Source organism: Aspergillus candidus (genome assembly GCF_002847045.1).
Source record: "Aspergillus candidus strain CBS 102.13 unplaced genomic scaffold BDW47scaffold_46, whole genome shotgun sequence".
Taxonomy (NCBI): Eukaryota; Fungi; Ascomycota; class Eurotiomycetes; order Eurotiales; family Aspergillaceae; genus Aspergillus; species Aspergillus candidus.
In genome coordinates, this window is record NW_020194051.1 from 120,350 (window position 1) to 134,068 (window position 13,719).

Sequence of the window (13,719 nt, forward strand, 5' to 3'; positions counted from 1 at the left end):
GGCTTGATGGAATGCCAATCGCTGCACTATGAAAAGCACAAGCAAGCAGGCTTCATCCGCTCAATACGCGTAGTGTACTAATCAACCTCAAATATCGACGAGGATAATCCCTATGATTGGGGATGTCCATTCAATTCAAGTTCAGGCTACCCTGGGAGGAAATCTATATATATTCCATCTAACATCTTGGTCTATCCATATCTCTTAGTCTATCTATACATGTACAGTTGATATAGGGAAAGCCTCGACTCAAGGATGCTCCGCAGCCCAGTTCTTATACCAGTCAAGACAAGTAGCGTTCGCAACACTAGCCCCGATCTTAATATTAAGTCCACACAAGATCTGCTTCACAGCATTCTCAACCTTCTTCCCATTAGACGTGACCGGAATCTCAGGGCAGGCATCCACGACACCAGGCACATGGCGCGGACTGAGCTCTTTGCGAATCATCGTCTGGATGCGGGTAGCCAGGTCGGCTGGCATACCGGTCGGCGATTCACACGACGAGGCTAGCTTCACGAAAAGAACGACCGTCTCGTCTGAGTCGAGCCCTTCGCGCCGGCGCCCAATGCACAGAGAGTCCTCGACTTCTTCCGCGAAGTGCTTGAGGAGGACGTTGTAGATCTCTGCGCTGCCGAATCTGACGCCGGAGGGTTTGAGGACGCCGTCGCTTCGGCCGAGCATGGTCACGCCGCCTGTGGTGGGGTTGATGCGTACAAAATCACCGTGGTGCCAGACCGACGGGCCGAACACGTCGAAGTAGCTCTTGCGGTACTTATCTGCTCCGGTCGGGCCCGGCGGCCAGAACATGACAGGCTGAGCGGGGAAGGGTTTGGTGCAGACCAGATCGCCGGGCTCGTCGGAAGCGCTGATGTCCTTGCCTGCATAGTCATATGCGCTGACTGCCATCGCGAGGCAGCGACATTGGATTTCGCCCTTGTAGACGGGTAGAATCGGGCAGCTAGCGCAGAATAGCGACAATATATCGGTGCCGCCCGTGATGGAGCCCAGCATGATGTCGGGGTGGATCGACGAGTAGACGTACTCGAAGGTCGAAGGAGCAAGGGGAGATCCCGTGCTGAAAATCGCCTGCAAGGATTGCAGGGCCACCGGGCGGTGGGGATGCTTGCGGGGGTTCAGGTTTGCTTGCTCCAGCACGGAGAGGTATTTGGCTGATGTGCCAAAGTGAGTAATCTGTAGTTCGTCGATCAGGCGCAGCATCGCCATCTCGCCATTTCCTCCCTCGGAGTCGAACGGCCGGAAGGGCGAACCGTCGTAGAGAACGATAGTGGCGCCCGTAGCCAGGCCGGAAATCAGCCAGTGCCACATCATCCAGGTGACGGTTGTAAAATAGAACAGGCGGTCTCCCGGGCGAATCTCGCAATGGAGTGCATGTTCTTTCTTGTGCTGCAGCAAGGTGCCCAGCGACCCATGCACAATGGGCTTCGGCGCACCAGTAGTACCGGAGGAATACAAGATATAAACGGGGTGCTCTGGGCTGAAGCTGCCAAATTCCAGCGGAGCCGAGGAGTTGCTGACGTTGCCGAGGAAGGAATCGTAGGTGAGAGCCTTTCCTTTGACGAGCGGGATCTCCTCTAGGTTCAAGGTGTGGGACGGAACCGTCTCGAACAAAACGAGCAGCTCCAGATTCGGTATCTCCGGGGCAATCAAGCCCAGCTTTGCGTTCGCTCCGTGCACCTTCCCATTGTATATCGAGGCGTTGTCGGCAAATAAGATTTTCGGCTCGATCTGCTGAAGGCGCTCAAGCACCGCGTGCACCCCGGTGTCCGGGGACACTCCGGTCCAGAATGCGCCGATTGAAGTTGTTGCCAGCATGGCAACCACCGTATTCGCATGGTTACCGAGGAATCCCGCAACCCGATCCTCTGCCTGTAGACCGGCCTCTTTCAGGGCATTGGCGCATTTGCGCACCCGCTCGCGGAGTTCCTTCCAGGAGATGTATTCGCGACCCACCTCCGTAGCACCGATGATGGCGATGGCGTTCTCATCGGGGGCACTCGTCGGGTAGAGCAGATTCTCGGCGAAATTGAGCTTGCTGCCCTCGAAGAAGTTCGGCCGCGGAAAGAGAGAGTCATCCGTTCCTAGGACCTATGCGACAGTCAGAAACTCTGGTGATGGGACAAAGGGAATCAATGACGCATCATCGCTGAAATCGCCGGGTCTACTCACGCGGTTGTAGGGTTCGTGGGCCTTGACACCGGTATATTCCCACACGTGTTCCCAGAACTGGGCCGGCTCGGACACGCTCCACTGCCACAGGTCTTGGTAGTTGTTTAAAGGCAGGTCATATTTTTTCGCCGACTTTTGCATGAAATCGTGGATCTGAGTGCTTTCGGGCGAGGAGTGCCGCCATAGTTCTTCCGGGGAAGTATGACAGGACCCATTGGTGGCCATCGTCGGTTGTCTCGGGTTGGAACTGTAACCTTACCCCACACTGACTCTTTTATACGGGATGCGCCAATTGCTTCGGTATCGGAGAGGAGTGAGTTGAGGGCGGAGTGGGAGTTCTCGGTGGCAATGGATCAAAGAATGAGAAGATCAACTTGGGTTGCCAGGGAAAAATCCAGACCAGGCTGATCTGAGGCGAACCATTGCTGACTCCAAATCTGGAATCGCGGGGGCGGAAAATACCGGAGGTGCGGTGGCCGTCTAAACCATGGAGGAAGAGGACCCCCGCCGTGACATCCCAAGATGGAATAAATCGTTCAATTGAAACTCCACCGGCCACAGTCCAGGAAGCATTACGACGCCTACGGAGTTCTATCACGCTCAATACATTTCTGGAGGGCATGATTTGGAGACTGAACGGCGCAACCCCAACGGGCCCAACACCCATCATGCATGATCCATAGTCGGGTCTTGGCATTGCCACTAAGGCTGCGATAGCCACGATAGCCCACGGTAGTGTGGACAGGGGATTCTTTCTAGAGGGATACTAGTACTCAATTCTGATGACAGCTTGGGATTCTTTCTTCTACCGTTGTACCGATCTACGGCGTCCGTCATCCAAGGGATGAAAGTAGGGCGTCAATTGGCAGTGGAGCCTCCTGAACCAGACTGGCATCGAAGCATGCAGTTCTGGAGAACAGCAGAGGTGCAGTGTTTCAGGAGTGGTGGAAATCCAGGGGAATTGGAATGTCTTATGGAGTCCGAACCTTTTGAAGTCAAGTCTCCTGCACGAGCTCACCTCATTTCCATCTCTTTCACCTTGCATGCCCCTTTCTTAGGCTGAAGTTGGGTGGGCTGGATTGTGATGAGTTGATCCAATTGAATTGAATCAGACCCGTTAGTTCATCACATTCAAGGGAGGAAAAGAATATAAAAAATATTAAAAAATATCAAAAAATAATATCAGTAAATAAAAATATCAAATAAATACGAATAAAATCCATTAATAACATAAGCACCAAAGGAACCAGGGGGCTGGTAACTTAGTTGGTAACTCATTTACCGTATGAAAACCCATCCCAGTGGCGCTTCCATAGTGGTCCAATCGAGCCAATCGCTCCGATCCTACTTGACATCCGGTATATCTTACCACGTTACCATACCTCGGAGCCGTCGGAGAAAACTGGTAAAGCATTAGTAAACCCGAGAGAAGAAGAAACAAGATTCACGCCAGGGGAAGAAAGCGAAAGGACTGGGAAAGAATATGAGTAAATAAGTAAAATTAAAGAAAAAAAAGAGGAAAAAATAAGAAAAAGAATCCCAACCAAAACTTGGCGCTTGGATCCATCCGTGACCCAAGGACTGACTCTCTCTCTCTCTCTCTCTCTCTCTCTCTCTCTGGTTCTCCTCTTCGCTTCTTTTCAAGCTTTCTCCCTCTTCTTGTTTTTCCCCCTCTTGCTCTTGTACTCTCTTCCTAAATCTCGTCAATCCTTTCACTCCTGCCTGGGAAATTTGAACTTCCTATCCCTTGATTGGGAACCATTCTCCGTCTCTTGCAAGGCTCCGAGTCCTTCAACGCCTTCTCCACGTGTGCATGTCGGTCAGTCAACTCCATTTTTGCTCGTTCCCGCAAATTACAGGACCGATCCGGCTCCCTCGGAATCGGCCTCCACCCTTCTCCTATCCTGTACCTGAATTTTACCTCCACGACTCGACCTTTGAATTCCTTTCTACCTTCTTTACACCCATTCGACCATAATTTTATTTTCATTTCATTTGATCCTATTATATTGGGGAACGCCGTCGCTAACTGCTGTTCCGCGGCTGAATAGATTGGTGTCGATCTATTCTTAACCCAAGAAACCAGACTGGTGGTGCCGTGATAACAATTTCTGTCCCGGTGTTCATCGCAGAGTTAAACCCTCTCAATTCACCAGTGGTGCAACAACACTCACTTGTCTGGTTCGTCGGTTTCCTTGCGATGCCTCGTCGATCTGTTGGTTCTTCCTCCGCTCAAGACCCCTCCGACTCGCCGTCCTTTTCTCCCTCCTCCACCTCCTCCGGGAAGCGCGGTATTGCGACTCAATCGTCCTCCGTCAAGCCCAATCGCTTCGTTCAGTTCTTTTCCGCCTCCCCGAAGCCCAAGGCTGACGCGACTGCCCCTCGCCAGACCGCTAGTGCCAATTCACAGCCTCCTGCCTCCGCTCCTCCCATCAGCTCAGCCTCCCTATCGCTGCCGACGATCTCCCTGTCCACCGCCACCGCGGACAACCCCAACATGGACGAGCCCCCCACGACGCTCTTCCAGCCCCCTTCGCCGGAGCAGGCCCGTCGCCTGGCGAAGCAGCATGCTCAGTTCGGGCCCATCGGTCATCAAAGCCACCGCTATTCCAGTCGACATCCCGGCGGTGTCTTCCCGGAGCCCGTCATGGACGAACCGCCCTATTATTATCTGCTCACCACCTACATCAGTTACCTAATTCTAATTGCTTTTGGGCACGTCCGTGACTTCTTCGGGAAGCGCTTCCGCGAGGAGCACTATCGCCACCTGAAGCCGCAGAATGGCTACGGGGCCTTGAACAGTGACTTTGATAATTTCTACGTCCGCCGCTTAAAATTGCGCATCAACGATTGCTTCGAACGCCCCGTGATCGGCGTGCCCGGCCGGTACATCACCTTGATGGACCGGTCCACCAATGACCACAATAAGCATTTCTACTTCACCGGAACCACCACCGACACCCTGAACCTCAGTTCGTACAATTACCTGGGTTTCGCCCAATCCGAAGGCCCCTGCGCCGACATGGCCGAGGAGGCGATCCGGAAATACGGCATCGTCTCTCCCAGCACCCGCGCCGAAGTCGGCTCGCAGGATCTGCACGTGGAAGTGGAGGATCTGGTGGCCAGATTCGTGGGCAAGGAAGCCTCGATGGTCTTCTCCATGGGTTTCGGAACCAATGCCAATGTCTTCCCCGCTTTGGTAAGCCGGGGCTGTCTCCTCATCTCGGACGAACTCAACCACGCGTCGATCCGCTTCGGCGCCCGTCTGTCCGGCGCGTCGATCGCCATGTTCAAACACAATGACATGAAGGATCTGGAGATCAAACTGCGCGAGGCGATCAGCCAAGGACAGCCGCGCACGCACCGCCCGTGGAAGAAGATCTTGGTCGTCGTCGAGGGTCTCTATTCCATGGAGGGATCGATGTGCAACCTCCCCGGCCTGATCCTGTTGAAGCGACGTTACAAGTTCAACCTGTTCGTCGACGAAGCCCATTCCATCGGCGCCATTGGTCCCCGCGGGCGCGGCGTATGTGATTTCTTCAGCGTTGATACCAGTGAAGTGGATGTCCTGATGGGGACGCTTACCAAGTCCTTTGGCGCCAACGGGGGTTACATCGCCGCGGATAAGGCGATGATTGACACCCTGCGCGCAACCAACTCGGGCGTTCTCTACGGAGAGTCTCCGGCGCCGGCTGTGCTGTCGCAGATCTCCTCGGCGCTGCGGCTCATCAGCGGCGACATCGTCCCCGGCCAGGGTGAAGAGCGGCTACAGCGATTGGCCTTCAACTCTCGTTACCTGCGTCTTGGGTTGAAGCGTCTTGGCTTTATAGTATACGGCCACGACGATTCGCCTATCATCCCTGTTCTCCTCTTCAACCCGGCCAAGATGCCCGCCTTCTCCCATGAAATGCTTCGACGCAAGATCTCCGTGGTTGTCGTCGGCTATCCGGCGACCCCTCTGGTCTCCTCCCGAGCCCGGTTCTGCGTATCGGCCGCCCACACGAAAGAAGACCTGGATCGGGTCCTGGCTGCGTGTGACGAAATCGGAAACGCGCTGCAACTCAAGTTCTCGACCGGTGTTGCTGGGGGCGCCTTGCCGCCCACCGACGACGTGAAGCCGTCTCCCGAAATGCTGAAACACCAGCGTCGTAATCAGAGCAGCACCGTCATCCCGCCGCGCTGGCGCCTCGAAGATGTGATCAAGCGTGGTGTTCAAGATGTGCAGACGCCGTTGTACTAAACGGACACACACTTGGTCTTTTGGAAGCCCAACCCAGCCTGCCCATCTCGGGGCGGGCCGGGCCATTCGTTACGTTGAATGTCCATATTACCTTTGGTGCTCTTGCATATAGGATTGGAAGGAGTTCTTTTTCACACAGTCACGGTTCAATTTTTATACGGCCCCGGTTGATGCTGGTCATACCGCGTCACAGATTCTATTATTATCACCGCCTCTATCGGCGTTTCGGAGATCAGTCCACGCGCTCCATGGGAGCGTTCAGATTGAACGACGGTCGGGGTATCATCATGGTTCATCACACCTACAATAGCTGAAAAAAACCATCAACCGCAACAAAACATACCCTCGCCTCGTCTTCTATCATCCTCTTGACCTCTCCGCGCCGTGCAACTGACAGAGAACCGAAAGTGGTCAGGATCATCCTCCACTTCATTCCGCCGTGTTCCCTCTCCCCACGATCATCTCCTAATCACCGTTATCATCAGCATCACCATTATTATCATTATTCTTCTTCATCCGGCAGTGTCCCCTCCCCCTGGTCAAATCATCACCACCGTCATGTCATCCCTATAGACACTTCCTTCTGACCCACCGAGCGGTCGCCTATCGACTGCCCACCAAGTGCTGGAGGGCCGGGGTGCCTGCTCTTTGTTCCCTTCCTCTCTTCTCTTTTCTTCTTTTTTCTTTTCCCTTTTTCACATACATCTTTTATTACCCGGGACGTTTGCACCGACCCGCTGTACCTTAGCTTAATGAAATGAGGTTGACGATGAACGAGCGTTCCTGTAAGGTAGATATAGATATGATATGCCTCGGTCATTCATTCACCGTTAGAATTTGTAATTATAGACAGATAAATGCTTAAGTCTATGGAATTTCACGTCTCATTGTTCTTTTCTGTTCTGTTATGTCTTCTGTATTAATTGTCTACCACCACCACTATCCATACGACAATACATCTTGTATATGGCAAAAAGCTACGTATATATATGCCCATACATAGGAGAGGAAGGAAGAAGTTTGCTTTTTACTATAAGCTATCACCAGCTGATTATATATATAGAAACAGCTAAGCAATAAGGTAAGAGGAACTCAGTTATATGATACTATCTCTCATATAAAATAAGCTATCTCGATGAATTTTACAGGGGCAGGACTGCTCCCGGAACCCGGGCCCGGACCGGGCCTAGAGATGTAGAATCTGGGGCATTGTTCTGCGACCAACAGGATCCCCGTGGGATAAACCCCAACCCAATTGGCCTGAGGAAAATGGCCTCCAAATCAACCGCCCAGAGACAATAAATGCAAGCATCTGACCCAGAAAACTAACTTCTTTCTTTCTTCTCCCATCAGGTCCAACACTCCCCCACCACTTTTGCTATAATCTCCCCCTATGATGGGATTTACGCTGCTACTCCGTTGCTTGATGCCGGATTCCACCTGGCCAGTCCACATCTCACATACAGCGACTGGCCAAATTCCCGATCCACAAGTATCTGAGACGGTTTTCTCGATCTTACTGTAGCTGGGTTGGGGCTACCTACGACAATCAGATTGCTCAGCTTCCGTTTGGGTTGATCCTGAAATGGTCTGATGGTACTCGGTTGGAAGAAGTCTTGACGATGGAGGTTGCCAGAAGGGCAGGTCTCCCAGTTCCGAGGGTGATATGCTATGGAGAACATCCGGATTGTCCGCATGCTCCCATATCGATCCTGGTGACGCGTATCCCCGGGGATGAACTTGGTCGAGTGTACGAGACGCTCAGCGACGCGGAACGGGAGTCCATCCAGATGCAGCTAAAGGGCTATTTGGAAGTGATGCGGAGATGGGAAAATCCGTGGGGCGGGAGCAGAATTTGCTCTCTGGCGGGCACGGCTGTCCGGAGTGTCCGCGTGCCTAATCATCTCGCTGGGCCTTTCGAGTCGGAGCAAGAGCTCAACGAGTACCTTCTGAAGCCCGCTTGGGCAGGCGGCTTCCCGTCTGAAGCAGAATACAACAATGCACTCAATCGTGCCAAAAAGATGGGGTCGATGGCTCATCGTGTTTTTTTCACGCACGGGGACCTTAAACACCATAACATCCTTGTGCAAAACGGACAGATCACGGGGTTTCTGGACTGGGAATCGGCAGGCTGGTACCCTGAGTATTGGGATTTCACCACAGCGCTCGGGTTCACTCGGGAAGATTTCTGGTGGTACAACTTCGTAATGAGGCTTGGGGGCAGCAAGTACATGGAGGAACTAGACTGTGAACGTGCGTTGACTTCTTTAACAAGCTCTTCGTATTACTGGTAGCATGTTAGCTCCCCCCCCCCCCCACTTACTGAATGATATAAGCTCAGGGTATGCGTAGGTCTTTTCAGTGAGCCAAAAGCAAAAAGGCAAAAACTAACACGTGAGCACTGTGGCTACCGAAGCAGAATGACTTCTGGACATGTTGAAGCTGTGGTGCAATTCTGGTACATATTGTAATAGTATGTACTGACTGATCCTCTATCATATGACTGCCGTCTATAGAAAGCTGTAACTGTATGTATGTATGTGTGTATACCTACCAACCAACCAACCAACCAGATCGGAGTAACCAACCTAACCCAAGACAGACCAACCGTTGTGAATCCAATTCTGATGACGCATGCGTGTGTGTATGAACGCCAAACAATGTGAAATGTGGGAGGAAGGTACGAATGCAAGAATTGGAAAAAAAAAAAAGGAAGAAAGTACGCCAAGAAGCTAAGCCAAGTGAATGCTAAAAGTAGGAAACCCGAAACCGGAAATAAAAGTGCTGAGCGAGGGAATGAAAGCACAGAGTTCAGAGGAAACATGTACTCTGGTGTGTATGTCGTAACGTCATGATTGAACCCCCTTCTGTAAATACAGGTGAGATCGTCGGGAATAAGAGCAAATGGATGATGCGAAAGAAGAAATGGACATCAAGAAAGTGACTGCCTGGAGAATGGCATCAGACAGTACCATATCGATCCCGCTCACCAGCGAGAAGACGCTGACTCTCGTGAGACGCCTCCGCAGACTGCATCCGATTCGGAGAAACAGAGGGGATCCAGCCTCTCATCCAGCCCCGGACGCGGGTCCACCTACTACGGCCACGCTTGGGATCCTCAATCTCCATGACAGATTCGTCATCATTTGAGCCATACATGAGAAACTGGGCGCCCATGAAGCCATCGAAGAAGAGCACGCCAAAGGCGCCAAGGAAGAACGGGATGGTTCGGCCGATCCATTCCAGCCGGTCGTTGCCGTCCGCGTCGGCCCACCCGCCACCGCCGTAGGGTGGGAGGTCGGCCCAGGCGTTGGGGTTCGTCAGGAGCGAGGCGGAGTAGAAGAAGTTGCCGCAGAAGGCAGCCATGAAGAGAAGTGGGGACAGGCCTGAGGTACTTTTGCGGCAGTAGTTCTTGTAGAGCTGGGGTGGGCGCGAAAATAGGTACAGGACGGTCGACATCCAGGAGAAGATCCGACCGAGAAGCTCGAGGCTGTCGTCTGACGGACTGGCTGTGGTTTGCACTTCTGTCGGTGCGGCGTTTGCGGCCATGGCGCAGAGCATCGAGGCGAGTAGAATGGTCCTTGTTGGTCCGGTAGGGAGGCTCGGTCCGCTGCTGGGTCGGCTTGTCGTGCGTCGGGATGTGCTCAGTTTCTCGTTGTGGGAATACGACGGAGACTGGCCGCCTAGGGAGCGTGGTAGTGGTTCCTTGAGATCCGCTATGCTCTTTGCGTCGGATCGCGGTGGCCCCCGTGTAGGAAGTGTCTGTGATGCGGAATCTTCCGCCACCACGGAGACCCCTTCCAGAACGTCCTCCGATCCGTCATGGCGACGCGACGAAGAAAAACCAATGTAGCCATCCTCCCATCGTACTTTGTAGTGCGTGTACCAGAAAAACTGGAACACTAGCGTCACATCGACCAGCACATAGTACCCTGCAATAACCACCTGCCATCCTGCTTGCCTGGTGAGCAGAGCACCGAGCAAATTGCTCGCGTCACCCAGACACCATTCCACAAGGAAGTAGATGGACAACCCCGACGTTGACTGGAGTTGGATATTCTTGTATATTTGCGGGAGTTGCGCGAATAACCACGAGACAATACTGAGCATCCCAAGGAGGGAGGATATGAGTGCGAGAGGCGTCGGAAGGCATATGTGCAGGTGGGCGGAAATGTAGGCCAGTACGGGCGATGTCGGTTCACAGTGATGCGGTAATGCAGCTTCTAATCGTGGGAAATGCATGACCTGTTTCTGCGATGATGTGTCACGCAGACAGAACTCTGCGGTATGGTTCTAGCAGTGTTTGAGGGAGAATAATGTAGGGAGACCGGCACGCGTCAGACGAAGCAGGCGTAAGTCTCTCAAGCGGTATACTCCAACTGTACAGGGAGAGATGTTCGAGCGTAGCGACAAAGATTAGAGAGAAATAAGAGTTGAGAGAAGAAGAGAAAAGAAGAATAACAAGTCGGATGAAAGGAAAAGGAGAGAGTCAGGGAGGAGGGAAGGGATGAGGTGTGATGGACTAGTCCAGTCAGTCATTCGAGCTGAGATCCGGTCACGAGTTGATGGGGATGATTGTCACCGCTGATAACAGATCCCCCGCTATCCAGTCCCGCTGATTGGCTGCCCGCAATACAGTGGATCGGGCATCCGGTGGGTCAGCCTGAGGCTTACCGTGTTTGGCGATTGCGGATCTTCATGCCTCACTAGTGTTTACACCGCGGATATCACACCCGGTTGTGGTAGATCTTCAGGAGCACCTCCTCCATGATTCCTCCCTGGGGGATGGAACTTTGAAGAATTTCATCTGCAGCACCACGCAAATAAGGTTTATCCATCGTTACATGCTTGACGTCCGTACGTGGCACGGATACTGCTATTTATGCCGTTCACCCAGCCGCTTACGACGGAGCGTGATGCCTGAGAGTTGAGAGCTGATTCGACATGGCTTGTTTCATGGATCTTGTGGTTCACGCAGTGTGACGATAGACGGGACTTAATTATCCTACATACTGATGATCAATCGTGGGGTCTAGAAGAACAGCGTACTGCACGAGCTCATGTGGTTTGTGAACGGACAAAACGACAGCCTATGATCTGAATACCTGTATAGGCACACCTAATAGTAGACCAGTAGATATGTATGTATTTATTTAGTAATCGTCATCTGTGACAGGATAGTGTACCATTGTCTCAGGATAATCCCAGTGCATCCCCCAAACATGATAGGGAACAGTGAATGGAAAGTAAGAAATACGACCTCGTCCCACACTTCAGCTCTCCATCCAGATAAGACCTATTTGATATGACTCATACATACTGCAACATCTAGACTGGCCTATCTCAATTGACGCATCGACGTGTACTTTGGCTCTCCCCGCCATTGGTCTAGCAAGCCAAAGTGGATTTTCGCGATTGCTCGACATCCAGGGTGTTGTGTCGGATTTGATTGGTTTTCGGGATTAAGAGCCTGTTTGAACTAAGTTCTAGTCTAGAATAAGGTTTGGCAACTTGCGGATGGTGGCTGTCGATTGGTCTAGCCGGATATCGGAGATCTGATATCGCTGAGCCTCATGCCTGGGCTCTGATAGTGGCGAGATAGGCCTGCTCAAGTCCTTTGTAGTAATTTCATGGCTACTAATTGAATTCCATGGCTACTGATTGAGGATACAGCTAGTACTTAAACATGTATGTTTATCTGTTTTAGATCTATCAACACATAAATAATGCGTAGAATTGTAGTGTCTGTAATTACTCCCAATCATCAATCATCACATCATCAGAATCATCAATCTTGACAACGGCATCTTCTTTAAACGCCCCATTCTAAAAACCAGCAAATCACAAAGCAAGCCAACAAAGCACAAATCCATAACAAAACAACAACCTCAACAATCCACCGCACAAATTCCCAACCCCCAACCAACCCACCCATCAAGAACTCCCACTATAGCTAGTACTACTAGTATCATGCTTCGACCGGCTCCGATGATGACTATGACTGTGGCTATGGCTATGGCTGTGACCATGACCATGACCATGACCATGACCATGATGGCCATGGTGATGACGATGACGATGACGACGTCTCCCATGCCGATGTCCATGCCCATGCCCATGCCGACCACCATGATGCTCCCCCTTCCCATCATCCCCCTCCAAGCGATCTCCAATGAAATTCCCCAGCAACGCACCACCCACAGCCCCCAACAGCCCGTGGCCCTTTTTATGTCCCAGATAGTACCCCGTAGCGCCGCCTACCAGGGCCCCGCCTACGCTGCGCTCGTCGCCGCTGCCATCTGCGCCGCCGTCCTTTTCGCCTCCGGGAGCTTCTGGGAGATCAGGTTGCTGGGATGGGTGGGGACTGTTCCCGCTAATATTCTCAGCTGGGTGCTGGGTGCTATACAAATGAACACATCACAATCCTGAGTTAGCCAACCGTCCAGACCAGAAAGTGCACGCGGACGTTCACAAGAGGATATACACACTAATAATCCGCATTACTCCCCATCTTCCCCACAGCCACAGCCTCATAATTTGGACTCAGTCGCCCCGAATCATAGTACTCCTGCGGATGATACTCCGCCGCCGACGCAGGACTCAAAAAGTGATCGCTCTGGCTCTGCGCCGGTGGCGGCACCGGAGGCTGATATCTTGGCGTCTGGCTCACATCGTAGTGCGATCCATACTGATCTGGCGGGATGTGTTGGGCGTAGGGATACTGCGTCTCGTAGTCATACGGAGGATGTTGGTAGAGGCTATCGGGCGGTGCGTAGAACGCAGCGTCGCTTTCGGCGGGAGGAGGAGGAGGCGGACCCGATTGCTGCATGTACTGTGAGTGCGAGTGTGGGTGTGGGGGTGGGGGTGTATATTGTTGGTATGGATCGGCCATGTTGAAGGGTACGTATGTGGTTTGAAAGAGCGTAGGGAAAAGAAAGAAGTTCACGATGGCTGGGATAAGTCAGGACGTTGGCTCAGTATGTATAAATACTGGGAATTGTAAAATGTCAGAGAGGGCATGCGTGTATCATTACTGACTGTGTGTCTTGTCTAATGACTGGCTGAATGACGGCTGAATGACAGCTTCCCTATCTGCTGACCAGCCCGCACGACACACCCCTGCAATGCATTACACATCGGTCTTGTACCTCGTACTTACGTCAGACCTGATGATAGTCAATCATGTTGATGACAGATATTGCTATGGATCATAGATGTATATACTGACATTGCTGAATGGGTTCTGCAAATATCCACTTTAATCCATGACTGATGCCAGGTACTTAGTA

At 52.2% G+C, this 13,719-nt stretch overlaps 5 protein-coding genes across 5 annotated transcripts; 2 read left to right on the forward strand and 3 right to left on the reverse strand.

The window, feature by feature from the left end:
* Window positions 1-149: 149 nt before the first annotated feature.
* BDW47DRAFT_110394 (acetoacetate--CoA ligase family protein) lies at window positions 150-2,736 on the reverse strand. Its single transcript, XM_024813713.1, has 2 exons — window positions 2,191-2,736; window positions 150-2,109 (listed from the first exon to the last, which is right to left on the reverse strand). Exons 1-2 carry the CDS (start codon window positions 2,413-2,415, stop codon window positions 250-252), a joined length of 2,085 nt encoding a protein of 694 aa, XP_024669488.1. The 5' UTR covers window positions 2,416-2,736; the 3' UTR covers window positions 150-249.
* Window positions 2,737-4,390: 1,654 nt separating this feature from the next.
* lcb2 (putative serine palmitoyltransferase 2) lies at window positions 4,391-6,430 on the forward strand (the record flags this gene model as incomplete). Its single annotated transcript, XM_024815361.1, has 1 exon — window positions 4,391-6,430. The coding sequence occupies one exon, from the start codon at window positions 4,391-4,393 to the stop codon at window positions 6,428-6,430; it is 2,040 nt and encodes a 679-aa protein (XP_024669489.1).
* Window positions 6,431-7,856: 1,426 nt separating this feature from the next.
* Window positions 7,857-8,724, forward strand: BDW47DRAFT_133471 (protein kinase-like protein; the record flags this gene model as incomplete). Its single annotated transcript, XM_024817842.1, has 2 exons — window positions 7,857-7,922; window positions 7,984-8,724. The coding sequence occupies 2 exons, from the start codon at window positions 7,857-7,859 to the stop codon at window positions 8,722-8,724; spliced, it is 807 nt and encodes a 268-aa protein (XP_024669490.1).
* A 231-nt stretch (window positions 8,725-8,955) lies between these two features.
* On the reverse strand, window positions 8,956-10,869 carry BDW47DRAFT_110398 (PQ-loop repeat-containing protein). The gene has a single exon (XM_024813714.1). The coding sequence runs from the start codon at window positions 10,670-10,672 to the stop codon at window positions 9,392-9,394; it is 1,281 nt and encodes a 426-aa protein (XP_024669491.1). The 5' UTR covers window positions 10,673-10,869; the 3' UTR covers window positions 8,956-9,391.
* Window positions 10,870-12,179: 1,310 nt separating this feature from the next.
* Window positions 12,180-13,462, reverse strand: BDW47DRAFT_62525 (uncharacterized protein). The gene is made up of 2 exons (XM_024819467.1): window positions 12,919-13,462; window positions 12,180-12,830 (listed from the first exon to the last, which is right to left on the reverse strand). Exons 1-2 carry the CDS (start codon window positions 13,320-13,322, stop codon window positions 12,365-12,367), a joined length of 870 nt encoding a protein of 289 aa, XP_024669492.1. The 5' UTR covers window positions 13,323-13,462; the 3' UTR covers window positions 12,180-12,364.
* Window positions 13,463-13,719: the final 257 nt, after the last annotated feature.

Coding starts and splice junctions, on each gene's coding strand:
- BDW47DRAFT_110394 (XM_024813713.1), bottom strand. CDS start 2,415: ATGGCCACCAATGGGTCCTGTCATACTTCCCCGGAAGAACTATGGCGG. Junction 2,110..2,190: donor CCCACGAACCCTACAACCGC/GTGAGTAGACCC, acceptor ACTGTCGCATAG/GTCCTAGGAACGGATGACTC.
- BDW47DRAFT_110398 (XM_024813714.1), bottom strand. CDS start 10,672: ATGCATTTCCCACGATTAGAAGCTGCATTACCGCATCACTGTGAACCG.
- BDW47DRAFT_62525 (XM_024819467.1), bottom strand. CDS start 13,322: ATGGCCGATCCATACCAACAATATACACCCCCACCCCCACACCCACAC. Junction 12,831..12,918: donor GGGAGTAATGCGGATTATTA/GTGTGTATATCC, acceptor TCATTTGTATAG/CACCCAGCACCCAGCTGAGA.